The sequence below is a fragment of the Chanodichthys erythropterus genome, chromosome 9 (assembly GCF_024489055.1).
Source record: "Chanodichthys erythropterus isolate Z2021 chromosome 9, ASM2448905v1, whole genome shotgun sequence".
Taxonomy (NCBI): Eukaryota; Metazoa; Chordata; class Actinopteri; order Cypriniformes; family Xenocyprididae; genus Chanodichthys; species Chanodichthys erythropterus.
Genome location: NC_090229.1, coordinates 21,682,388 through 21,710,017, shown reverse-complemented (window position 1 = coordinate 21,710,017; position 27,630 = coordinate 21,682,388). Strand labels below are relative to the sequence as shown.

General features: G+C 37.4%; 1 protein-coding gene across 1 annotated transcript; it reads left to right on the top strand.

Annotated features, from left to right (window-relative positions):
- The first annotated feature begins 1,875 nt into the window (after positions 1 to 1,875).
- On the top strand, positions 1,876 to 27,488 carry efhd2 (EF-hand domain family, member D2). Its single transcript, XM_067395036.1, has 4 exons — positions 1,876 to 2,410; positions 23,678 to 23,825; positions 23,961 to 24,095; positions 24,314 to 27,488. Exons 1-4 carry the CDS (start codon positions 2,127 to 2,129, stop codon positions 24,443 to 24,445), a joined length of 699 nt encoding a protein of 232 aa, XP_067251137.1. The 5' UTR covers positions 1,876 to 2,126; the 3' UTR covers positions 24,446 to 27,488.
- Positions 27,489 to 27,630: the final 142 nt, after the last annotated feature.

Below are 27,630 nucleotides of genomic sequence, written 5' to 3'. Positions count from 1 at the left end.
CATTTGTTAAAAAATAAAAAAAGTAAAATGTATAAATAAATGAAATAAAATAATAAAATAAACCTTCTAGGTTGGTCTATACAATTTATGTCATGATTTAAAGGTCCACTGAAGATTCTTGGAACGTGCAGCATTATTCAATGTGTTGACGTAATTTCAAATGAAACAGGAAGACAGGGCGATACATTGAACAGCCCCGCCCCTTTTTTAAAATAGCCAATAGCGTTTTGTTAATGTTAAAGCTCGGCCAGAGCCGTTAGACACTGTAAAACCTCAGTTTCCTTCTAATCACTAACCGTTTCTCCTCATAATGTCCTTTATATTGCTTTAATATACAGAATTCAAATGGGTCCGATACCTTTTGTGGTCTGTGCCAACTCGTGCATATGATCCACTCTGTGCACTCGTGTCTCTAGGCCAGAGCAGACAGGTTACGCTGCATTCACACGGGGCGTCAGCGTTAACACTTGACGGAGGGCGTGTCTGAAGCTTGTGTTGACGCGACCGTTATAGTGATAACAGCCAATCACATTACTTTTCAGTATTGCATGAACGCAATTGGCTAGCGACTGCTCTAGGGTTGCATAGGGCGATCTGGATGACGCCTGCGTTGGCGCTTGAAAAGTTGAGAAATCTTCAACTTCTGCCGCTTGCAACACTAGTGAAGCAACGCGACGGAACCCACAATTCATTTCGGCAATGCATGACGTCACCTATTCAAAGTAAATGAGAAGCGTTAATGCAGCGTAAATGTGACACTAACACGAAAGACTTCATACGTGTCAAAGGAAAGCATATTTACACTGTCTGAATCATTCCCTATTCTCTATATAGTGCACCATGTGCCATTCACCATGTAGAAACTAGTAAATGTGTGAGCAAATGACCGATTTCAACCGCAGCTTCAGCGTCTGTAACGCTGCATTCACACGTCGGCGTTAACGCTTCTCATTTTCTTTGAATGGGTGACGTCTTGCGTTGCCGAACTGAATTGTGGGTTCCGTCGCGCCACTTCACTCGCGTTGCAAGCAGCAGAAGTTGAAGATTTCTCAACTTTTCAAGCGCCAACGCAGGCGTCATCCAATCAGATCACCTTATACAAACACTCTAGAGCAGTCACTAGCCAATTGCATTCGTGCAACACCGGAAAGTAATGTGATTGGCTGTTATCACTATAACGGTGGCGTCAACACAAGCTTCAGACACGCCGTTGATGCTGACGCCCCGTGTGAATGCAGCGTAAGAGCGTAGGAGGGGCGGGACTTCAGATTCCAGAGAGCATTTGATTGGACCGAAGATTTGATGAGAAGCTGAAGTGCGAAGTGATGTCATGAAAATCCGTGATCTATTTTAGCGGAAGTGAGAAACTCTAAGTTTTGAATGCTTATCTCCTAAATGCAAATTCTGTTGTTGTTTTGGAACACACCAGCTTATTCATAACCTTAAGGTTAACATATTCATACTAAAAGCTAAAAAACTTCCATTTTGATTTCAGGGGGACTTTACAGCTGAATATCTATCTTATGGATTAGTCTACAAAAGGAGTTGGTTCGCTCATGTTTTTTTATTTATTGATTTATTTGTTTTATTATTATTTATTTATTTTGGTTCGCTCATGTATACCGTCATGAATACATTAATGACATAAATTACATCATCTCCCAAATAACTATAATAATAACAACCTGAAACTACATAGGCCTACACATGTGGTGAAATTACACTGTTGTGTAAAATATCAAAATGTATCATAGCTAAGGTGTTGTTTCATATAAGTGGTCTTTTGTGTCCGGTGCGTCTCTTTAAGAGGCGTGGCGTAGTGAAGCGGTTTTGTGTCCATCTTACAGCATACGCGCACGAGCTTATTTCACCGTCAGCGGTCACAGAGGCGTCATCATACGCACGAGCGCTGTCTATTTGAATCAGTGGGTTTTACAGCCGCGAATCCCTTCTCACACAGTTATAAGTCGGATGATTTGCATTTTAAAACGTTTTAACCAAGTGCTTACCTGAATCTGGATTTAACCCACTGAACCTTTATATGGACTGCGCGCTTTGCAGCATTCTGCGTGTTTTCCCACTGTATTTTCCCCGTAGATAGTATTTAGATTTCAGAATAAGACGAAATGGCAACGGACGAGCTGTCATCGAAGCTGAACCGTCGGCTGCAGATCGAAGAAGGCGCGCACGACCCGATGGCCTTGGACGGGTCTCACGAGAACGGAGCTCACGACAAACCGGCCACGGCCAGCGCGGATTCAGAGCTGGGAGCCAAACTGCAGCGGCGCGGGGAGCTGAACGAGGGCGTCGGTGAACACCATCAGCCCAGCATGAAGGTGTTCAACCCCTACACCGAGTTCAAGGAGTTCTCGAGGAAGCAGATCAAAGACATGGAGAAGATGTTCAAACAGTAAGTTCCTCGTACCAGCTGTCATCCGCAGCGCTTCTGCAGCAGATGTTAGACATGTGCGTGTTATCTCAACCCCCAGAGACTCTATCTATCTATCTATCTATCTATCTATCTATCTATCTATCTATCTATCTATCTATCTATCTATCTATCTATCTATCTATCTATCTATCTATCTATCTATCTATCTATCTATCTATTTGTCCACCCCTTAACCACAGTGTCCTAAAAGAAACATTGGGACAATTCATCTCTTGGTTTAGTTTAAAATTATTTTAAAATGGAAGTTCATATATCAACATTATTTATTAGGTATGTTTTTAATAAGGTATTATACTTGTATTTCTGTCCTATTAAATCTAAACTGAATGTTTAAACAGGAAAAAGCTGTCTAGTTTTTTAATCGATGATACTTTTGTCACTCTCCATTCTGCAGCAATTGTTTTGGCTGAAACTCTTTCACACATCTAAGAAAGGAGCATAACCTCAGCCCCACCCAAGTTTGTATCATGTATTCCACACATGTAGGACTTTGAACCATGGGTTGAGAAAGTCCCTTAGGTCATGGTTAGGTTTCATTGTGTCTCTAACCAAAAGACATGCCGTGCAGTCTAGACTTCACAGTATGACACAATTCTGTTACCACCTTGGCCGGTTTCTTAGTGAGACCGCTCTCTTCCTTTACAGTTGATGAACGAAAGCAGTTTAAGCTTTTCCTCCATGTTTTGACTTGAAACTATTCTCAGAGCTTTTTGTAAATGCTGTCCGCTGCATGCAGAGTTGGCAGGGCCTTTCATGTCAGGCTAATTTCACTGACGGAAACAAAAGAAACTCCTCAGAGCTGAATGCTGGGAACTGGAGGCAACTACGGGAAGCCGAATCTTCGTGAGAGTCTCTCCAGGAATGTGTACCCTGTGCTCTCTGTGGTGGAGTGGTCAGTCCGAAGCCGTGACTGCAGGGTCGGTTTCACACAGGCCTCAGAGATGTGGGAAAGGGGGCTGATTGAGAAACTAGCGCACTGAGGAAGTTACGGGTTCCTCTCCCCATTTCTGCTATCAAACAAAGCCACCATTGTTGTAAATTAGCCAAAACAGGCCTCCCAAATCTGTGTGAGGAGCCCTTTGCATCTAGATGAGTTGGCCTGTGTAGCATTTTTCGTAATGTCACAGTATTTCATTTATCAGATAGTGATATTTTTCACAAATTTTTTTTGTATTATTTATATACTATTATAGTATTTATTAACATTCTGAATTAGCTTTACATTTTATATTTTTTGTTTTAATTTGAGTTTAAGGTTTATTAAATTTATGCGCTTTTATTTTTAAATTGTTTTCAAATATTTCAATATAGCTTTATTTTTATATTTCAGTCTTATTTAACAATAAGCACATTGATTCTTGTAGAATTAAATGGATACTTCAGCCAAAAATGAATATTATTTACTCACCCTTATGTCGTTCCAAACCTGTATGACTTTCCTCTATAGAACACAATAGAAGATATTTTGAATAATGTCTCAGTATTTATTTCTTTATTTGTCCATTCAATGAAAGTCAGCATTGGACCCCATGGACAAAAACAGCTGAAACATTTTAAAAATATAATCTTTTGTGCCTTGCAGAAGAAAGAAAATCATACAGGTTTGGAACAAATTAAGGGTGAGTAAATGACCAAAATGTAGTTTCTAGTTGAACCATCCCTTTGAATAATTAACTGTGACTAATCTGCATTAGAGAACAATTAATTATCTGACTGTTCATCTGTTTAATCTAGTTGCAAAATAGATATCATACCAGTGTATTGAAACAAGTTTCGTTACCTCTAGATAACCACATGGGCGTTTCAAATGTAGATAAAGGCTTGCTGGAACGTTTTCTTCTGCTAAATAATTGTATGTAGACCATTGTTTCAGAGTATCACCTTTTCTATTGTGCCTGTAAATGAGTTCCCTGTGCAGCCAAATACCGCAAGACCTCGCCCAGGGTGAGATACAGCACTAGTTTAATTGGGTCTCTTTGATGGTGTAGCCCTTGGCTTTATATGGGCTGAATGAGACAGGTGAGGTGGTTTCGTCTTTAGGAGAGTGTGAAGTGTGCATGGCTCTCTTTGTCACAGATGAAACAAAGCCTCTGGTTACTTCACAGGTTAAACATTAGCTTGATTTTCATGGTCTATTCTCTTTTAAGAATCTTTGTGATAAGGGGTATGTAAGTCAACATAGTTGCTTCTCCATGTCGTTTAGCTCTATACTTGTTTACGGCTACAGAGGATTGTGCACCTCTTCAATTGATTTATTACTTTCCAGCTATATAATGGATGTTTGTGTTGTTGCCTGAAGCCCTGAATATAGATAACGAAACATGGATGAGACATGGGCGGTGAGGAGGCAGGTTGGAAACTCTTTTTATGTGCCCGTAAGAAGTTGTGCTGTCATAAGAACTCATTGATTGATTGATTGATTGATCTCATAACTATGATCTTCTAGATCTATTCTTAGCTTTGCATCACTGTAGGCACATTCAGTACCCAATAAACACCCAAAAGCTTCATTTGCAGTGAATGTTACTTTCTAACTGCTTTTGTGCAGAGGGAGGCAGAAAAAAACACCGGGAGAGAGATAGAAAACTGCGTAACAGCCTCAGACTGGCCAGAGTCCAGCTGATAAGAGGAATGCAGGGTTTGCCTTGCCCTCAGGCCACTTTTCAGAGGGATTCAAAACATTTGGTTCAGGACCAGCATTCAAACCCATATTTTCTGGGTGGTTTTGTAGGGAATCTTAATGTGAAACGGTTAAAACTTTACGTTGGTCATTTACCTTTCATGGAATGGTTATTATAAGTAGTGATTTGCATATTTTCTATTTTTATCAGAATAAAAAGACCCTAGCCCAGATGTTTTACATATCTGTGGTAATTGATACACATGCATGTATTGTTCACGGTTAGCCAAGTACATTCATACACTGCAATACTTGTAGAAACAGTCCTGTGCACCTGCTTTGTTTAAAGGTACAAGGAATTAAACATGAAACCTCTGTGGTTGCTGCTCTTTTAGGTGGAAACATCTACAAAGTTCATAGAAGAACATAACCCCGTCTTAGCCTGCAGTCACAGTAATATTGATTTTTGTGCAGATGCACGTTTAGCATTGAGGCCAATTCACGAGGAATTAATTCATGTCAGAACATGTCTTGAAGTTTCTGTGTAGTTTTACCTCACCAAGAAACATTTTTTGTTTACATTTGATGCGGAAATCAAATTCACATCTAGCTAAAATTTATATATTTACTAGGAATGCACAATATATCAGTACCATTTTGGTTATTGGCTTTTTTTTGTTTATTTTTGTTTTCAGCATTAGGTGGTATTAAATATATATTGGCTAATATTGGATAATTAATTGTTCATGCTCATTTTCCCCTTTTTTAATTATTTAATACCATTGTACCATATTGGTAAATGGCCTATATGACCCTGGACCACAAAACCAGTCATAATGGTCAATTTTTGGAACTTGAGATACATCATCTGAAAGCTGAATAAATAAATTTCCATTGATGTTTGTTAGTGTAGGACAATATTTGGCCGACATACAACTATTTGAAAATATGGAATCTGAGGGTGCAAAAAAAATCAAAATATTGAGAAAATTGCCTTTAAAGTTGTCCAAATGAAGTCCTTAGCAATGCATATCCACTCACAAAAGTGAATTTTTGATATATTTACAGTAGGAAATTTACAAAATATCATGGAACATCATCTTTGCTTAATAATATCCTAATGATTTTTGGAATAAAAGAAAAATCAATAATTTTAACCCATACAGTGTATTGTTGGATATTGCTACAAATATACCTGTGCGACTTATGACTTATGGTTCTGTGGTCCAAGGTAACTTATTTTTTATTTAGTTGATATTAGGGCTGCACGATTCATCGCGATTAAACCGCACGTGATTTGGCAAAGGCCAAATATGGGGGATATGATGATATATAACAATGATATAAGTGATCATCCAGATGTAGATCTGTCTATTGTTTTTATAGTGTTGTCAAGCATTCACAGGCCTTGCTTTATGTATTTTCCTGACATAAAAATCAGGTACTTATAAATGCCAGGAAACCCGATTCCTGGCCACATGTCTGTGTTCATGGATCACTTGTTCTGCGTTAAATTGTAAGGATCACTGTTGAGTCCTTCAATTTAAGCAGATAATGGTTCATTTTGCTCCCCTTTTTGCAGTTTCCCCTTTCTAGCTCCAGTGTTTTGCCACTTACCAGCTGAGGGGGCGTGACATCAATGCACACCCCCATTGACTAATATTGAATATTTAATGTACATGCTCATTTCCCCCTTTTTTATTTTGATTACATTTACCAACATCTAATCTTTAAAAACTCTTATAAATTAACACAAAACTCAATATGAATATTTATTTTTCATGCTGTTGATTATAATGTATATGTTGTAATGCTGAAATTTTTCTTGTAGCATTTAAAACGATTGATTTTATCAGTAAACGGAAATCCATCCCAATTCTGTATGCCGTTTTGAGATCTTTTAAGGGACAGCTATCTTAGATACTATCTTAGCAGATGAACTCCATCCCCTCTTATCCCCCCGCTCATTGGTAATACTGTCTCTGATAATGTGAATTGCAGGGTGCCCTAATTGGCTGAGAGATTATGTGTGCAGGCCCCATGCTGTGCCTACATATGAGCGAGGAGCTTTAGTCCTGCGGAGTCGCCTCCAGTAATGAAGGCAGCAGAATAAAACTCTGCGCTCTTCCTCTTTCTGCCTGCCCTTTGTTTCCTTGTACACTTTTCTCCAGGCCATATTTCCTTGAAAGATAACATCGGAACATTTAGGAATGTTTAGACGTTAGCCATAACATCTGCTGGGCACAGAGTTGTAGGAGTGAGTTGTCATTAGGAAAAATATTGCTTGTTTCTCATTGGTGGCCATCATAAATTCACTGTAGTAAATGTATAATGTATTATAGCAGAATGCAATGAACACTTCTCTCTAGAGCTCATATATTTGCCAAGTCCTTAAATGGTTATGCCTTTCTCTCCGCAAAGTACAGAATCATGTTTATTCTCTAAATTACCCATTTCCGCATCTGTGAATATCCTGCATGTTTAAAAAGCCCCTTAGTGCAGTTCAGTTTGGATAGCAGGATGTTTTTGTGCTTCTAATATGATGTAAATGCATTAAAAGTAAATACAGCCAAGGAATTTATCCACAAAAGCTCCTGCATGCTGCCAAATCGAACTGACACAGTGACCTAAGAGGATAAGACGAAGTTAAGAGAGAAAAGGAAGCCAATCAATGCATGCTGTCTCAGCAAATAAAATATTAAAGGGGATATTTGCACTTGGTCACTCCAATATATTTGAGATGGATAGGAAGTGATCATTCAAACCATACACAAGTCTTGAATTGGAGTCTCTGAAACGTTTAATTCGGTTCCCTGTTGGTTTGCTTAGATTTGCTTTCCTTTTAAAAGCAAACTTTAACAGCAATATGTAGTATAAAAGACAGACCCCAAAAGAACAAGGGGCGTCTTTTCTTCAGAAGCTGCCAATGATTGTGTAGGTGTGTTTTATTTAGACGCAAACCAATATTTGGCATTCACACACAGTCATCACATGCTCATAATGACTCATTTGGGCAGTAGGAAGTGCATAAGATGTTATGTTTCCAGAAAGGCCATATGTAACCTCAGCACTCCTTCAGGAAGTTCACTAGTTTTTCTAGTTCTTGTTCATGTTTTGCACTCTCCGTTCACTATAAATAATCTCTGGGATTGTGTGGCCATTGGCTGATCCGTGAAGGATTCTGCTTAAGGACTAATGGTTAGTCACCTGGTCTATAATCCCAGCAGATCAAGGTTAGTGCTGCTTATGATCATCCGCTACAGTGGTGGAGAATGCAGTGAATTGCTGTATTATGGGACTGCATACAGTCATGCAAAAACTGCATCAGTGCATTCCTCATTAAATATTCATGAGCTGAAACATTCATGCTTTTAGTTAAGGCTTTCCCCTAATAGTCAACCTAACTTTAGTCAACCAAATATGAATTGGTCGATTAGTCACAGAATTTTTTTTTTGGCAAAGTCACTCCATTCTGTGACAGATCATTAAAACAGCTGGTCCATGTGGTAGTTATGTCGGGCAGGAAATCCAAATGTTCGCCTATCATTCATCGATCTCAAACATCACGCAAGTCGTAGCTTAACATTAGCCACTTTAAATGGCCGCTCGCTCATTTTGTGTGCCTTGTGCAGCAGACATTCAGCCAACAGTCTGTGATGTCTGAGGCTGAGACTAGGGCATCCCTAATTTTTGGGAAATAGTTAAAAATGTAAATCGGCAACAGCAAATGTGTTGACTGGAGTGATGAAGTGAACCTTTATTTTGTTGTTTTACTGTGACAACCAGAGCAGATCTACATAGTGACTTTACATAGATGGATTAGCAGTTTTTAAAACGGGTTACATGTTTGTTGTGTATAAGATAAATAGACAAATAAGAATGTTAACCCAGGATAAAGTGTGAAACATGGACCAAGATAACCCAGGATTACCTTTACCCAGGGTTAAGAATTACCCTGTAGTGTGATAAGCCTGTATGTGTGTTAATCTGTGAATCTCTCTCTCTTTCTTAGCTTGTTTTCAAAATGCTATATTGATTTATTAAATTAATTAACGTGGTTACTTAATTTAATATCAACATTTATATTAACATTTTGTTAATATGAACATTTTATATTAGGGCTGTCAATCGATTAAAAATGTTATCGTAATTAATTACATACTCTGTGATTAATTAATCTAAATTAATTGCATACATATTTTTTGCTGTGAAAGTAATAAATATTTAAGTCCAAATGAATCAATGCAGGGTTTTTCCTAGGTCAAAAATGGTCTTCGGTGGTGACAGACATGGTCATCCACACAAACAGTAAAAAGTGCCCTACCCACGTGATCTGCGAGCCCGATACTGGCAATAAAGTACCCGTCACTCTCACTGTAATTCTTTCTTGCCCTCTTTGCAAAAAAAAAAAAAAAAAAAGTGATTTTATAGCTTTGTAAGAGAATATGCTTTTTTTTGCTGAACCTGAAAAGTATTAAAAAGTAGCATTTAGAAGTTATATTAACTAATAATATAATTTTCTACCATATCCAATTGAATGCACCTAGCTAACAACAACTTGCTTTGTTCTGGTTTCACCTCACTCCAGTCTGAACTAACTGATTTTATAGATAGGCCTAATTTACTACACATTGTCATTTAAATAACCTGAAAATATTGTGAATTATTAAGGGTAATTTTATTAACCACTCTTGCTAAATGGGGTAAGCACACTCACACAGATCAGTTGTCGTCATGATTCATTAAAATGAATCTTTTCAAATGAGTCATTAGGTCACGAATTGGACATTAGTGGACGTTGACACGTTGCGTGCGAATCGCGACTGTTATTAGGACATCGCAAAAGATTTTTCAACTTAGAAAATACTTCACCACTGGATAGGATTTTCTTTTTGTTTACTGAAAGTATGGTTTGTGTCAGCTGCACGTGCAGGGCGCCTCTCAGAGAGGTGATGTTCTTTTGAGCACTAGTACTCACCCAACGGTTATTCAGGAAAAATATTCTCTGAATGCGCCTCGTGAAACATTCACTAGCTTTCAGCATTGTGTCAGTTGATTTAGATTATTATGAGTGAGGTAGAGAGAGTGCAAAGACGGTGCTTACTTTGAAGAGAGCTCGCGCGCACAAGGGAGGAGCTCTGCTCGTTCTGTCCGTCAGCGCAGCAGTCGTCTCCCTTCTTTATTTTACGAATGGTGGCTAGAATGGCTCCAGGTTCAAAGGTCAATACAGAATGGATTAATCTGTGTTTTTTTTTTTTTTTTACGTGTTATTTTTTTCTCAAATTAATTAATCGAAATTACCGCGTTAATTTTTTTTTGACAGCCCTATTAACATTTTGTGATTCCACGAGTTATGTCTATTTCAGAACTGCATGTTCTTGAATAAAAACAATAGCAATAAATAAAAAGAAACATGGTTTCAGTTTTTTTAGCAATTTAATTTAGATTACAGTTAAAATGATTATTTTGTTATATATAAAATTAAAAAATACTTTTATATTTAAATAACACTTTTTATTCATTCTGTTTGCTGAGGCCCCCTGGTTGAGAATCACAATGTTAACCAGTACTGCACTGCAGTGAGTGACTCATGTCTTTTTGAGAATGCTTCATCTTTTTGTTAATAGTCATCAGTGGAGTGGGTGGATAATGATGGATCCATCTTGACAGTTATGTAAACCTTCATGCATTTAGCATGTCTTCTTCATATCCGCTGCAAGTTGGATTGAATGTCAGGATTGAAAAGCCTGGTTCCTCTTCATCTTATAACTGAATTTTACAGGCTCAGGTTCAAGTGGAGAAGCAGAAAATGATCTGAAACAATTTGCTGTCAATATTCTTGATTGTAGGAGTTTCAAAGCAACCATTAGTGTAAGAATCACAAGTGTGTAAAGAGCCTTGAATGCTATTGATCTCGGCTAATTCATGGGGGAAAACTGATTTAAGTGGGTCGGATGGTGGTGGGAAGGTCATGTTCTGGAGAAATATGAACAGGAAGCCGTCAGATTCTTTTGTAGAAAAAAAACAGAGCGCCTTTGAAAGCAGAAATTTATTCTCTAACACTGATCTTTGTGTTTTTTGAGTAATGCATTTTTATAAATCAAGAAAAAGAGGGAAACATTTGCTGTGGTTTCGACTATCCTTTGCCAAACAAGTCTCGAATAAGAACACAGACTAGCTGATCACTTTTCAGAAGTGTTTGTATCTTCCCTTTTATAGGTTAGTCATTTAGAAATGATTTTGTGTAGGTTTAGTTTCAGATTTGCATATCAAGTTTTGTACCTGATAATATGGGGAAGTTTAAATTCTCTAAAGATCTGTTAATGTAATTGACCTTGATTTCATTCTGTTTCTTATGTTGAGGCTTCCTGTTGTGTCTCTCTCTCTCTCTGGACAATTCCCACATCCCATCCCATCTCCAGAAATCAAATCGAGCGTGAATGATGTCATCACACACACGCTGCACAGATGTGTAGTGGATGTAAAATGCTCCATCACACTTTTTGGGTGTGTGTGGTCCTGATTGATCACGCCTGTTACGCTGGGCCATCATAAAGAATGTGCTCAGAATTGATTGTGTGTTTGTGAGGGTTTTCCCATGACTTCTCCCAGCTGTTGCTTAGCAACCTGGGATTAAGGAGATTGGCAGGAAGAGAAATAGGAAAGGGAGGGAGGAGGGAACAGAGTTGGTTGGTCACTCCTTGTGCGTCATAGTGCAGTATGAAGTTTTGTCCATGATGTTCTGATATAAGAAAATGCTATGCTGCCACACTACTGTCCTTCAGACCACCTTGAGCTGCAGTCTGGAATACCGCTGTCTCCTTTTCGCTCCAAGTCATCATTCCACTCAAATTTAATCAGACATTTTCGCAATTAAATCAGCAGTAGCTATAGGCATGCATTAAAGCGTGACTGTTCAGACAGGCATGAGTATTTAGGCTAGCATCATGCTGCATTATAATAAATTTTTTGCAATTGCTTAATCCCAAATCCTGTTACATGCCTCAGATTCTGACAAACAGTTGCTTTCAAAGTCCACAATGCACAATCCATTTAGCTCCATTGGTTGGTTTTAGTAACAGTCTGCATGAATTTTAATAGTGGTATTTTAGTACACCGGCGTTAGCATCGACAGTTTCACTAAAATGTTTTTCACTTCTGAACTCAGCCCCATTTAACCTCAGCTGTATTCAGTCCTACCACAAGCTTTCAGAGTTTTAGTGTACAAAAAATTAAGGGATGAGAAAGTATCATGAATTGACAACTCTTTATTTATTGGCAAGCAATGTGCACCATATTCCATTCCCTCTCTTAGAAGTGACAAATACAGCATTCTTGTGAAATAAATAATCAAAACCGAACTGTCTTTATCAACAGAAAGTAATCAAATGTAAAACAATGCATGGTCTTCACTGTATAAATTAAATATAGAGTAATCCTACTAAATCTAAAGAGCAGAGAGTGAATTTCTCTTTGTCTTTTGATTAACATTAATGACACAGACAGCAGGAAATATTAGGCTTCTGTCACTTTAAGACCGAATGCACAGTTCCAATATGCTAGTGGTCAGCAATAGGTGGCCCGCGGGCCAAAACTGGCACGTCAGCAATAATATCTGGCCCGCAGCCAAATTTTTTAATAGCGGCTGGTTCTGAAATAGATCTTCGTCTCGTGGTGCCGTCTAACATAATCAACGTGTCTACACCTGCCGCGCCACGCCGCAACAGCTAAAAGCTGTCTACACTGAACGCGACAAAACGACTGTTGCAAAGCACTTGGACTACGTCAGAAATAAAACGGGGAATCCGTTCACTGTTGGGAATGTGTTATCGCGTGACAGCATCCAGTGTAGACAATATCATTATAATGGGTTCTATTGTCTTTTGTAGCGCCGCGTTGCGCCGCTCGTGTCCGCTAAAATGTTAACATCACTCTGCACACGACGTAATAGCGTACCTCCAGCACGCAAGCAATAAAAAAAAATTGCAGTTTAGTGCATGAGGTTATTACAATAATTTAGACTCCATTGTGTATCAAGCAAATTAAAATGATACACATTTATTTTTCACAATATGAAAAGAGGAAATATAATATAGTTCATTAAGGGCATGACTGAAACATGCCATTAATGGGCTTATTCAAGTCCTTTTATTTTTTGAGTTATTTTTATCCATTCCGAATCTCCCACATAGCTGTGTTTTAGCAAGGCGGTCTGTGTTGCAAGTTGGTGAATAAAGATACTTGCCAGGTTACGTGTCACTACTCTGCTTTATTAATTTATCCAGTGTAAAACCCGAACACCGCCACACAAATGTTGCTTTTTGTTAATGTGTGTCCTACTACAGGATATAACACAGAGTAAAAGCTCAATACCAGTTACAAAAGACACTGTAACTGTCTTTCACATGCAATTTTAGCTGCATTTTTTTAATTAATTTCTTAAATTATCCTTTGACTATGTTCTGGCCCACCATCTAGTGGCAAATTATTTTTTTGACCCGATGCCAAACTTAATTGCCGACCCCTGTAATATGCTGTTACACATGCGACTTATTTCCCAACTGTTTGTTTTTAACCGTTTAAATGCGAACCCAACGCTCAGTTCACTTTTTCTGTGTTCTTCTCAGTCTTGCATATCCACGTGTTTGTGTGGAGTTTGGTAGCTAAATTAGTACCATGAATACTGCCTGACATATTTAACTTAACTTCCATTACCACGCCATCTTCTCAAAGGCCGGCTTCATTGTAAGCAAAACACAGAGCTGTGACACAAACGTGTTCCTTTCTCATTAAATGAGAAGTTTATTCCTTTGGGATATTCTGAGAGTGTGCAACAGTAACCAAATGTTAGCAAAGCTTAGCAAAGAGTCACTTATATGTTGTCAAAGTCCCTTTTAAGGAAACTCATTTCATTCTGTGGCCATCTTTGCAATGGTTCCAGGCAGCCATTTTGGGCATGCAAGACAAACGCCTTTCTACATGAATGGATAAATACTGAAATCTGCTTGTCAAACTTGCATTTAAATAAATTTTGAATCAACAACAAAATCTGGCATGAACTGTCCCATAAATGTTGTTTCCTATGCTCAAATAGCAGTCCCAGGTGACAAATCTGTTTTAATGGGAACCAGAGCTTCTAATGGCAGCTGCAGTGATGCAGTGACTTTAAAAATTGCCTACTGGCTCTCTTATTTAGATTTATTGCATATTGCATTTTCTCCCATTCATTGTAATTTGAGTGAACGGTCTTGTTATATCTTTGAGTTGCTCATCACTAATTCTAATGTAATTTCCTTTTGTAAATTAATTTTGAAAAGGAATTTGAAAGTGCAACAATTACGTCTTTCTGGTGTCAGTGCTGAAGTAGATTGAAGCTCTCACAAGACTATTCATGCATTTCCTGTTCCTCATTCTCTCTCACTTGCTTTCTGAATCTTTGTTTTCCTACAATGTGTCATGTCAAGTATGCAGGATACATTCAGCACATTTGTGTCTGTCTTTAGGAGCAGTCAGCAGTACTGCAGCTAAACCCTCATTAGCTGAAGTTCCTGTGCTCACCTCCACCACTGAGACTGCACAGGAAAATTGTTGCATGTTTAAACATTTACCCTTTAAAGGGCAAGAAAAAAAAATTCCTTAGCTTTCATTCAAGTTCAGACTTGCATGGAGAAGTGTTTCAAGAGTTCCTGAAAGAGGATACACAGAGCACAAATGTAGCTACATGCTAGCTTTCGTATTCCTTCTCTTGACTTTCTTTATAATTACTCATCAAAATTGATTTCTTTCCAACAACAGCAAGGGTTCAAATGCAGCTATCAGCAAAGCCAATCAGATGAGTCAAACCTTTTTGCTAAGGCAGAAGGAAGTCTGAATCTGCTCATGGCTTTAACTGCATCTCTCTCATGGTTATTATAAGGAAGTGCTGATTGCATTTGCTTCCTCAATCATTTGTAGCGTGAGGTGTTCCAGTTAAAGACTTATTTGGGCAAAAATGTTGATCTTTCTCAAGTTGCACTTGGTGACAAAAAGGGGAAAATTTCTTTATTTCGACTTCTTGGGCAGCTTCTGCTCTGCATTTCCATATAGATTGTAAAAGCTGTATTTAGTAAGAAAACGGCTTGTGTGTCCCAGATTTGTGCATCCAGCTTAGCTGTTACTGCTTTCTGTCTTGTTGGGTTTTTAGCACTTTAGAGCTGTTAATAACCTGTGACTCGCCTCAAACCACACAGATATTTTAGAGTAGATGGAGTCAGATTCTCTTTTTTTACCACTTGATCTTAGTCTTGAATCTACACAAACTAAGATACAACTAAGATACACATAGATCAGATGTTTTCCAATTTTTTGTAACCCTTTCATAACCCCAAACAATTGTAATCAAATATTGTAATGTTGTGAGTTATCTAAGAGCTTATTGGTTTGGTTCAAGGCTTAAGACTTAGGGCCCTATAATACACCCGGCGCAATGCGACGCAAGGCGCAGCGCAAGTGTGTTTGCTAGTTTGCGTCCGGCGCAGTTCGCGTTTTCCCGTTCAGCGCCACGTCCTTAAATTAGTAAATGCATTTGTGCCAGTTAGTGCGCCCATGGGCGTGCTGGTCTAAAAAAGAGGTGTGTTCAGGCGCATTGCCGGCGCATTGCTATTTTAAGGAGCTGAAAATAAACTGCGCCATAGACCAACTCAAACCTGGTCTAAAGTCAATGGCGCAATATTTTTTTTGTTAGAACGCATTGGCAGAAACTGAGCCTCTGGGCGCGTCCACAGTGCGCATTGACTTTGCTTATTGCACACAGGGATGCGCATCACACAAACATGCCAAATATTAAAAACAAAAGGATTACAGTGTAAAAGAATATTATTGTGTAGGCTAACGTTACATAAATATAAAAATGTAATGATGAATAGTCATTGCGTGTATTAGAATTAGGCTACCTATTTTCAATTTAGCCTATTACTAATTATAATGATGAACGAAATTGGCTAATTAATTGAACAATCGTGCCAACACACACACATATATATATAAACTGATTCATCGTGCGGAGCTATTTGAAAGCCTGCATTTGCAAGCCCGCTTTAACTTCGCGCACGAGCAGATCGGTTTCTTCGCTTGAAAAGCATTCAGCTTTTCCGCCAACAAATTCCGCCTTGTAAATAGCAATCCACCATGGCGCGCGCGCATCTCGCTCTTAAAGGGAATGGGAGATGACACTCTGATTGGTTTATTGAACGTTACGGCCATTACTCATTAAGAGAATAGGGACAACTCATTTCAAACATGCGCCCCGGCGCACGGACAGTTTTTCCATCGTTAAAATAGCAAAAGTGGATTTGGAAACGCCCTGAGTGCACCTACGCCGTGCGCTTTACACTTTGCGTTTAGATCGTTAAAATAGGGCCTTAAGTCTTATGTTATATTTTTAAATGTGTAAATGGAGAAAACAAATAGGAAATATAGACTACTGTTCAAAAGTTCAAAAGGTGTCGATAAGATTTTTTAAAAATGTTTTTGAAAGAAGTCTTTTATGCTCACCAAGGCAGATTAATTGGATCAAAAATACAGTTAAGACTGTAATATTATGATGATGTATGTAAAAACTGAACTGTAAAAACTGTTTTCTATTTTAACATTTTTTTTTTTTTTTATGTAACTGATTCCTTTCTTATAATTATCAATGATGGAAACAGTATTAATTATCTGGAAACTGTGATACACATTTTTTTCAGGATTCTTTGATGAATAGAAAGTTTAAAAGAATAGCATTTTTTTTTTTTTTTAATTAAAAATGTCTTTACTGTCGCCAATGATCAATTTAATGCATATTTGCTGAATACAAGTATTCATTTCTTTTTAAAAAATCTTAATGACTCCAATCTTTTGAATGTTAATGTATGTTGGTGTTGGAACCAAGTCTGCTGGAAATGTGCCATATTGATTAACATGGTTTCGCAATGAGATTTTTTGTAAATTTGTAAGTTTCCTGGCAGGCTATGTAAGTTTCTTTGTAAATGAGAGTTGGGGTGAACAAAAAGATCATAAAATTTGCCCTGTTCAAGCTAAAAACACCTGCTGAGCATGACTGAGAGAGGAAGTGACACTACTTAACTCAATGATTCAGCTTGACTGATGACAAAATAAAACGAATGCTGAAAGTCTAAGATTGGCAAATCTGGGTCATTTGTAGAGCATGAGGAGGTTTTCAGAAGTAAACATATGTGATTTCAGTCATTGAGGTTTGACTGCATAATTAAACATGGTGGATTTAAATTACAGCTGACCTTTAATCGCACTGGGCATGCTTGACCTTTCTTTTGTTAAACAGACTAACCGTATGCAAAAGTAAATTATTGATTTTAAACCACTGGTTGCTTGGTTTCTCAAGTGATCTGATTTTGCCTTTTAAAAATAAACCACCAACTCAGTGTTGCTTGCCTTGAAATCACATTAGTGTGTTTAACTGCTGCTGTACTGTAATCCTTACCAAACCCACGATAGCAGCATCCATAGAGAAACACGACCTTCACAACGGCTCAGATGCTCCACAACAGCAATCCCTCATCAAACAGCATTTTTCAGAGTCCTGTGATCAAGGTTAGCCCGATGTGTCAGATGCCACAGCATGAAGAGTTAATTTGAGAGATTTTGCGCCCCTGAACATGAATGGACTCTTTTAGCCTCTGAATTACTGATAAGATGTCAGATATTCTGTGATACAGGGTTAATTATGTGTGTGAGAGAGACCTGGCATCAGCAGGGTGTCTTGTGTCGGTAGACAGGAATACAATAGCCATGTCTCTGAGCCAGATGGACACACTCCATATTCATGAGCAGGGTGCATGCTGGGATTGCCTAGGAGGAAGTTAATGAGGGAGATAAACTCCTTAATGATGGAGATAGAATCCAGTAGGAATGGTCTAGAATTTTTATTTTATTATTTTATTTTAATATCTCTTATTTTACTTTAATATGCCTCATTTTATGTTATCTCCTATTTAATTTTTGTTTTATTTTATAATCTCTAATTTTACTCATATTTCATTTTGTTTAAATAGTACTTATTATATTTTAATGTATTACTTTTTTTTATTTTTTTTCCAAAATATATATGTCCAAAACACATTGTAAAGTAATCTTAGGACACTATTGGGTTAGCCGAATGTATCTTTCAGTGAAGAATGTAGAACAAAATGACAAGAAGGAAGTGAGAATCAAAGGGAAACGATTTTTCAAATAGTTGATAGGAGTCTTATCCAAAATACATTGGCCTCTACTTTTAATAAAATGGCCCTGTTGCCATGGAAACATAAAACCTCATCTTTGGGCAATATGTGTGTTTCTGCTTGTGTGTGTGGACGTGTGGAGGAAGTGGTCTCATACATAGTGATTGGAAAGGAAGTGACTAGTCCATCCTCGCCAACACATTTCTGCATAGCCACTCACCCACCCACATACAATTTTCTGACCTTTACACCTGAAAATGCGCAACTGTGGATCAGTTCAGCACACCTTCTCATAGATATTGAGAAAATAAGAAGAGGAGGCAGATATTAATGTCTCTTTTGTTTTGTTTTTTTTTTAGCCATTAGCCATCACATCTCTGCTGTACCACAGGAAGTATGTGTGTGTTTGTGAGAGAGATGTAAGATCAACAAGAAATGACTGAAATGCTTTAACACTCAGGCTTATGTTTAGTCTGCAGATTTTGTTTAAAGTTCAAAAATTTTAATGATGCCAGATGTACACACTGGTGTCTTGGATTGCTATTAACTCAATAAATTACCAGCAGTTCATAAGCTGTTTATTAAAAATGCAGAGGAGATGAACATTAAGATGATCTCAGCAGCAGGTATAATAAATGGCTCACTGTTAATGAACACTTCTGTTCTGACTGATGATATTGATACAGGCAGGTCAGCTTTAATTGATTCTTGTAAGTTTCAGAGCGTATTGTATATTACTTAGCCATATTTAATTGTACACAAGTGAAAACAAAACTGGTTGTACTAGGGCCTGTTGCATAAACTGCTAATACTAGTCAAGTCAAGTCAAGTCAAATTTATTTATATAGCGCTTTTACAATTGGTAATTGTTTCAAAGCAGCTTTACATATTAGAAGCACAGAAAAAAAGGGAAGTGGTTAAAACTGTACAAACAAGCGTGGTAATATGTAACATATACAAGATGGTGCTACATTAAGCCAATGTCGGCTGACTTCCAGGGGTGGAAAAAACCCCCTAGGAGAAAAACCCAGCGTGCTAGCACTGGGAAAAAAAGTCCTAGGAGGGAAAAAACCCCTTGGAAGATATATATATGTAAATGTATATGGAGATCAAAATCTGAATTGTACATTTTTATTATAGAGATTAAAAATCGATTATATATAAATATATGTAAGCGGATACGGGGATCATGGGCTACGTTGTAGTCAGGTCCAGACGCAGGTTCTCCATCTGCCCTGGATACGGCCTGGATCCAGCACCCGGCAAACCTCAGGATAAGCAGAGAGACAGATATTAGCGGAGATGCCATTCTTGTTCTGATGTACAGGTATATCTAGTGTTATAGGAAATGTTCTCGGTTCCGGCCGACCTAATTATTGCAGCGTAACAATCCTTTAACGGATTTGAAAAATGTTAATGTATTGATAATGTGTTATGTGTATGCAAGAGCAAAGAGATGTGTTTTTAGTCTAGATTTAAACTGACAGAGTGTGTCTGCTTCCCGAACAATGCTAGGAAGATTGTTCCAGAGTTTAGGTGCTAAATAGGAAAATGATCTGCCGCCTTCAGTTGATTTTGATATTCTGGGTATTATCAACTGGCCTAAATTCTGAGATCACAATAAACGTGAAGGACTATAATGCATTAAGAGCTCACTTAGGTACTGGGGAGCTAAACCATTTAGAGCTTTATAAGTAAGTAGCAAGATTTTAAAATCTATACGATGTTTAATAGGGAGCCAATGTAATGTTGACAGAACTGGGCTAATATGGTCATACTTTCTGGTTCTAGTAAGAACTCTAGCTGCCGCATTTTGAACCAACTGTAGTTTGTTTAAAAGCCGAGCAGAACAACCACCCAGTAGAGTGTTACAATAATCTAGTCTTGAGGTCATGAATGCATGAACCAACTGTTCCGCATTTGTCATTGAGAGCATATGTCGTAATTTAGATATATTTTTTAGATGGAAGAAGGCGGTTTTACAGATACTAGAAACATGACTTTCAAATGAAAGATTGGTATCAAAGAGCACACCCAGGTTCCTAACTGAGGACGAAGGTTTAATGGAGCACCCGTCAAGTGTTAGAGAGTATTCAAGGTTTTTTCGTGAGGAAGTTTTTGGTCCAAAGATTAGGAAATCAGTTTTTTCTGAATTTAATAATAAGAAATTTCTTGTCATCCAGTTTTTAATGTCAGCTATGCATTCTGTTAGTTTTGTGAATTTGTAGGTTTCGTCAGGGCGCGAGGAAATATAGAGCTGAGTATCGTCAGCGTAGCAGTGAAAACTAACACCATGCTTCCTAATTATCTCTCCTAAGGGCAGCATGTACAGAGTGAAAAGCAACGGTCCTAATACTGAGCCTTGTGGTACCCCATATTTAACCTGTGATCGATACGACATCTCTTCATTAACTACCACAGACTGATAACGGTCAGATAAGTATGATTTAAACCATGCCAAAGCAATTCCACTAATGCCAATATAGTTTTCAAGCCTTTTTAAAAGAATGTTATGATCGATAGTGTCAAAAGCAGCACTGAGATCTAATAACACTAATAGAGAAATACAGCCACGATCGGATGATAGGAGTAGATCGTTTGTAACTCTAACGAGAGCAGTCTCAGTACTATGGTATGGTCTAAATCCTGACTGGAAATCCTCACAGATTCCATTTCTTTCTAAAAAGGAACACAGTTGTGTTGAAACTGCCTTTTCTAGTATCTTTGACAGAAAAGGTAGATTCGAGATTGGCCTGTAATTTACTAAATCTCTCGGATCTAGTTGAGGTTTTTTAATAAGAGGTTTGATAATAGCCTGCTTAAAGGTTTTTGGCACGTGTCCTAGTGTTAAAGATGAATTAATTATATCAAGAAGTGGACCTACGACCTCTGGAAGCATTTCTTTCAGTAGTTTAGTCGGCATTGGGTCTAACATACATGTCGTTGATTTTGATGATTTGATAAGTTTAGATAATTCTTCCTCTCCTATAGCGGCGAATGATTCTAGTTTTACCTCAGGGACACTACAGTGCACTGTCTGAAGAGAAACTGTAGACGGTTGCATGTTTATAATTTTCTCTCTAATATTATCAATCTTGCAAGTAAAGAAGTTCATAAAGTCATTACTGCTGTGCTCTATGGAAACGTCAGCAGTTGAATCTCTGTTTCTAGTTAATTTAGCCACTGTGTCAAATAAATACCTAGGATTATGTTTGACTAGTCTTACAAGTTAGTCATTAGTTTTGTTTCTTTAAGACTGTTCATAATGTCAGTAGATTGGTCTAATTTGACACCAAAATGTAAGACGCCTGATTACTCCTAACTAACTGCAAGTTGGTCATGCTAGTTCTTTTAACATGGCTATGTTTATGCTACTGGCCCCTGGTGTATACACTGTAAACCCGAATAAGTTGGGCTAACTCAAAAAATTTTATAATGTTCCCAATTTTAAGTAAGTAGAACTATCAAGTTTTGAGTTTGTAGTACTCATGCATGTTAATTGCTCTTATCTTGAAGTACTGAGTTAGCTAACTCATACATTTTGATAACAATTAACATAAAATATTTAGTTAATTAACTTTTTTGAGGTCTTGCAAATCAAATGAGTTATTTACTTCACTGTAAACCCTAATAAGAAAATTCAGAAAATGCCAACTTGCTAATTTGCTAACATGTTAACAATACCATGGTATAGTACTTACTCAATGAGTACAGCAGCTTAAAACATGTAACTTACCTGCTCTCAAACCAAGCCGCATACGCCAGTTGTCACCATGATGGTAACTCTCCAACAACCCACATTAATGGAAACTCTTTTTAATTAGCATAACAAAACATTAATCACTACTAAATCTCCCTTATCCATTAATTTTGCACAAAAAACATTATATAACAGTTATATAACAGTTCAGTTAACTTCAAATATGTCAAGAAAAAGAAATTTCTAAATACTCATAACAGTTAATTTAACTGAATTAATTGTTCAGTTTAAGTTTGTCCTACTCGAACCAATTACATATTATGAGCGTTAGGGTTTACAGTGTACCTTAGTGTACATCAGTGACTCTCAACTGAGGGATCGGAGCCCACTAGGGTGCCTCAGAAAACTTCCAGTGGTTTTAAAATGAGTTCAATTTCATTGTATTATTATAATCCTAATGAAAATGCAAAAAACAAAAAACAATACAAACCCCCCCCCCCCTAGAAAATAAAGAGGTACAGTGTTAAGTGGACATCCAGAGACATGCCAGAGGTCCATATCCGCTTAGAGATATTGTCTTGGACAAAGGCGGCCTTGATGTCAAAAAGTTGAACGATTGGTGTAGATCATTTTTAATTTTAATTTTAATTTTAATTTTTTTTTATGTGACATGACCTTAAGACAGTACAACTGATTGAACAGTCTGGCTTTACATCTGTCTCTCACAGACTTTGTTTTCATTTACATAGATTTAAATATGTCTGAGATCTTCACAACAGTCACTTAGCTCTTACTGCTTTATGAAAACATTTTGGCAAACTGGGCTTTTTTAACCTTTTTAGGGTTTTTTTTATTTATTTTTTTACCACCATTATATTGAGATATTATGAGATACTGATGAAGCTTTGTGAATAGTTGGCATCATCAGTAAAAGATGTTACTAAAATGTTAACAATAGCTGCATTTGAAATCGCCCTCTGTACTCTCATTCACTATTCCCTACATTACTCCACTAATATAGTCCACTTGAAGGAGTGAAAGAAAACGTGCGGGTGAATTCGGACACTGAATGTGCCAGAATTTGAAACTTGGCAAACTGGCAGTTCCAGTAGTACTGAAAACATGTATCTTGAACTCTGTCACGGAAACTAGCATTAATAAACCTTAAACAACTTAATAATAAATTAAAAAGGAATTTATACCTGTATAATTACACTGTACCCACGTTGGACTAGCGGTTTGGAAAATGGATGGATGGATGGATGGATGGCTGGTTCAGCTGCTGGCGCCATCTTCTGGCGAGATTCGGGAATTCAATCAGCATGACACTCAGTGCATTATGGGTTGAGTGTACATCAGTTGTACACTCGTTATTGCAGTGTATTATGGGATTGAATGAGTGCACTCGATAACGTCCACTATGGTTTTGGACACCACTACAGATGGCCGCCCCCTCAAATAGAGCCCTATTTAAGGGTATAGGGGACGATTTCAGACACAGCTGATGTTTTCCTGCTAAGCTAGGGGCCAGTTATTCTTCAGCACTGCACTCTATTGATCACTGGAGTCATTGCAGCAATATCAACAGTGATGAAATGGGCAGAAACACTCTGATATTATAATATCAGAAACATTCTGATATTTCTGCTTCAATAAATTGGTTACTTGTGTGTGTGTGTGTGCAGGTATGATTCAGAGAAGGATAACTACATCGATCTGATGGAGCTGAAGTTGATGATGGAGAAACTCGGAGCACCTCAGACTCACCTGGGCCTGAAGAACATGATCAAAGAAGTAGACGAAGACTTGGATGGCAAACTCAGTTTCAGAGAGGTAAATGCTCCTGTGTGTCAAAACATGAAACATTTCAAAGCAAAATGTACATTATGAAGAACCGTACTTCACAGGAAACTACTATTTTCTGGTGTGAACATTCGCCTCATTAATCACCTCCATCCTTTCCTCTAGTTTCTCCTTATCTTCAGAAAAGCTGCAGCAGGAGAGCTGGCAGAAGACAGCGGACTTCACGTCCTGGCACGTTTGTCGGAGATTGATGTGTCAACTGAGGGAGTGAAGGGAGCCAAATCATTCTTTGAGGCAAAAGTAAAGAATCGTGACATTTAATACTTTTTATTTTCACCCCTTAGGAAGAGAAATCCTAAACTTTAACCATCAGTAGATTAATTCATATCCATCTTAATCTATGATGGCTCAGTTTTAATAATGACTTTAATTTCCTGCCTAGATTAGTTGCATTCAATGCCACTGATAATGAAATTCATTTTAGGATTACCTAAAATGTATATTTTCCTCTGTGACAGGTGCAAGCCATTAACGAATCAAACCGTTTTGAGGCAGAAATCCGCCAGGAGCAGGAGGAGAAAAAGCGTGAGGCGGAGGAGAGGAAACAAAGACAAGCCGCTTTCAAAGAGTTGAAGTCAGCCTTCAAATAGCTGCATCGACAGCTTCGATTTACTCATCCACGTGTGTGTGTGTCTGTCTGTCTGTCTGTCATCAGAGTCCCCCGCAATCAGAGATACTATGCAAGGCTGTGAAACGCTCAGAGATCCATGCAGATTCATCTTCCTGAGAGAGGAACAGCTGTGTAGTTTGCGCTCATGAGCAGATCTCTTGTCTAGATTTATCATTGCCTCTTTCTCTCGCTCTCTCTCAGGCTGATTTTGAATGTGAAGCCAGACACTGATCTCAGTTACACTGGATTGGATTTGTTCTGTTTCAGTCGCATGAGTATATATGTACTGTAGTCCATTCACCTCATCGTTTTAGCTTTAACGGCATCTTGCGTCTTGTTCTTGTCGATGCATAAGTAGATTTAATTCTAACGCTTAAGGAGTTTTAAAGGTTTTTTTAATCGACTAGTACTCTCAGTATGCCACATATCTTATCTGTTGTATTCATATCAGTGGCAACTGCACTAGTGCAAAACATAATTCTCTGGTTATGCAAGAAATGCTTTACACTGTACCGTGACTAATTAAACTCTCCTCACTGACCATTTAAACATGAGAGGATAAACATTAGCGTACATCAGATCTCTACTCTTGTTCGCAGATACATTAAGATCATAAAATAGTCTATATTTGTACTGAGCAGAGAGAGAGAGAGGCGGAGAGGTGGGTTTGGGTGTATGTGCATGTGTGGTGATGATTATAATGGTGTTAGTTGAGTGTTTATATATAGGTTTTTGCATGGTCACGGTGGTGTTGTTTTCCATACATGGTTCCCTTTAGGTGTCCAGTGTTAAATGTATCACACACATGCTTTACAATTGATCTATAAAGTCACAATAAGAAATGCCTGTAAATTTGAAATGGCTTACTTCTCTCTTACAAAAGTAAGTAGTTTTAACAAATTGTGTGGTTCATGTCAATGGAGGTGTTATCAGGACAAGGTCATCTGACTGTTTAACCTCTGAACCCCTGTATTGTGCTTCCATGTGTGCTAAACAAGCAACATGCTAATGGGGTTGGTCAGATACCAGATGGATGAGTGAAATCCACCACCTCAGCTTTTATTTAAAGGGATAGTTCACCTAAATTCCATTTACTCACTCTCATGTTGTTTTAAACAAGTATAACTTTCTTCTACTGAAGACATAAGATATTTTGAAAAATGTTTAAACTGTTTTTGTCCATATAGTGAAAGGCGGTGAAGTCTAGAACAACATTGGACCCCATTTACTTTCATTGTATGAAAAAAAACAAAAAAAAACGGCGAGACATTTTTCAAAATATATTCTTTCGTGTTCCACAGAAGACATAATGCCATACAGGTTTGGAATGACATAATGGTGAGTAAATGATTTTTGGGTGAACTATCTCTTTAAGTGTCAACTGCCTAAATCAAAGTCTGGCTTGCTTGATATGTCAAATTATGACGAATATTAGAAGCCTTGCACAACATTCACAGTGAGATGGGGTGAAAGCAAATGTGTTTTATTAATAGAATAAAATACGTAGGCACGGCTGTTCTGTAGACCTGGTGCATGAGTTCCAGCAACAAAATGATAGAAATGTCAAATGTTATTTATTAAATATCTAGTTAAAAAATGTTTACTGTGACAACATTTGAAAAATGAGGGAACATTTTTTTATGGAATCATCCACAAGCTAATGAATTGAACGTTTAATGGTCATGTGACATGCAGTACACTGTGGCAAAAGTAACTGAGATGCTATGTATAAAGACAAATCTATATTTTCATGTGATGAAAATTAAAAATAATTTTAGTTTTGTATGGAAAGGGGTCTTGTGAAAAGAAACATTCTTATTTTCTCAATATTTGTTGCCTACAATCTTGTCTCCTATTCTCTGTGTATCAGATATTGCTTAGGTTTTTCCATTACAATCAAATAAATAAAGGCACAATACCTTTATTCTTTTCTACATTGGAGACAATATTGTTGGCAGTTGCTATGCTTCATGTTGTTCCTTGTTTCTGTGTTCTGAGTCACTGGTAAATGTTCTTGTTTGTTCACTAGTTCTGTGGAAGTTCAAACAATAGGTGTATAAATATTTGTCTCCCAGTCTTTCCAGCCATTAACACTTTCTTTTTCTTTTGTTACCTACTGGTTAACTGAAAAGTATTTTGAATATTGGGTGTTAAGGGGTTAATATAGTAGTGTATATGTTATTGATTGGTGAATGAGGAGTTGACTGATGACACCAATCAAACAACTATTGCATTCTGTTAGAAGCCATGCAACATTGTCTTTTTTTTTTCTTTTTTTTTTGAGAGAGAGAAATTTTAGCTATTCCATTGTTGTTGTGCCAAATGACTTTGTACTCCGGTACTGTGCTAGGCTTGTTTTAGTACAACATTCCACTGTAAAATTCCCTGAAATCCTTCATGATACTGATCAACAGCCTCATCAGATATCATTTGAATTAATATGAGAACAGCTAATTAGAATGTAAACTAAACATCACTGATCTACAATATTGATATTCTATTTAAATATGTATGGCATTTAAAAAGTCATAATTAGTAATTAAAATCCCTCTTTACAGTTTTGGTTTTAATTTTATAAGTTTTAATTTTATAATTAATGTTTGCACACCTGAATAACTAAAATGGAGCTTTGGCAGTATTAACTTATGTAGATTCCTGTGTAAATCTGCTCCTTCCAAGGCAGGTAATGCAACATTTTTAAAACTTTTATTTGAACTTGTTTTTTTTTTTTGTTTTTTTTCTTCTGTGAAATGTAATGCCAAGAGGATGAGAAATGACATTGAAGTTAAACAATTTCATCTCATGGCATGTTTATATAGTTTCTTTGTTCCAGCGATTTGACAATGGTTAAAAGAGCCTTGAATCATCCTGACCATATCTGTACCTTACTGTCACTGTCTCTGTCAGTTGAAACTGGGGGTTATGGTATCATACTCTTATAGGCTTATACATACTGATATGTGGCTTCTATAATATGCACATTTATTTTTGATTTTCTTACTAAAATGTATAATTATTCTTGTGACAATAAAAATACTTTTAATTTGGAAACATTTTGTTTATATTGGTCATTGATATGGTTATATTGTGTGTGTGTCGCTCATTCACTTAAAAAATGTGTATATATATATATATAATTATTGGGTAGTATATATAAATATAAAA

Coding starts and splice junctions, on each gene's coding strand:
- efhd2 (XM_067395036.1), top strand. CDS start 2,127: ATGGCAACGGACGAGCTGTCATCGAAGCTGAACCGTCGGCTGCAGATC. Junction 2,411..23,677: donor ATGGAGAAGATGTTCAAACA/GTAAGTTCCTCG, acceptor GTGTGTGTGCAG/GTATGATTCAGAGAAGGATA. Junction 24,096..24,313: donor AATCATTCTTTGAGGCAAAA/GTAAAGAATCGT, acceptor CCTCTGTGACAG/GTGCAAGCCATTAACGAATC.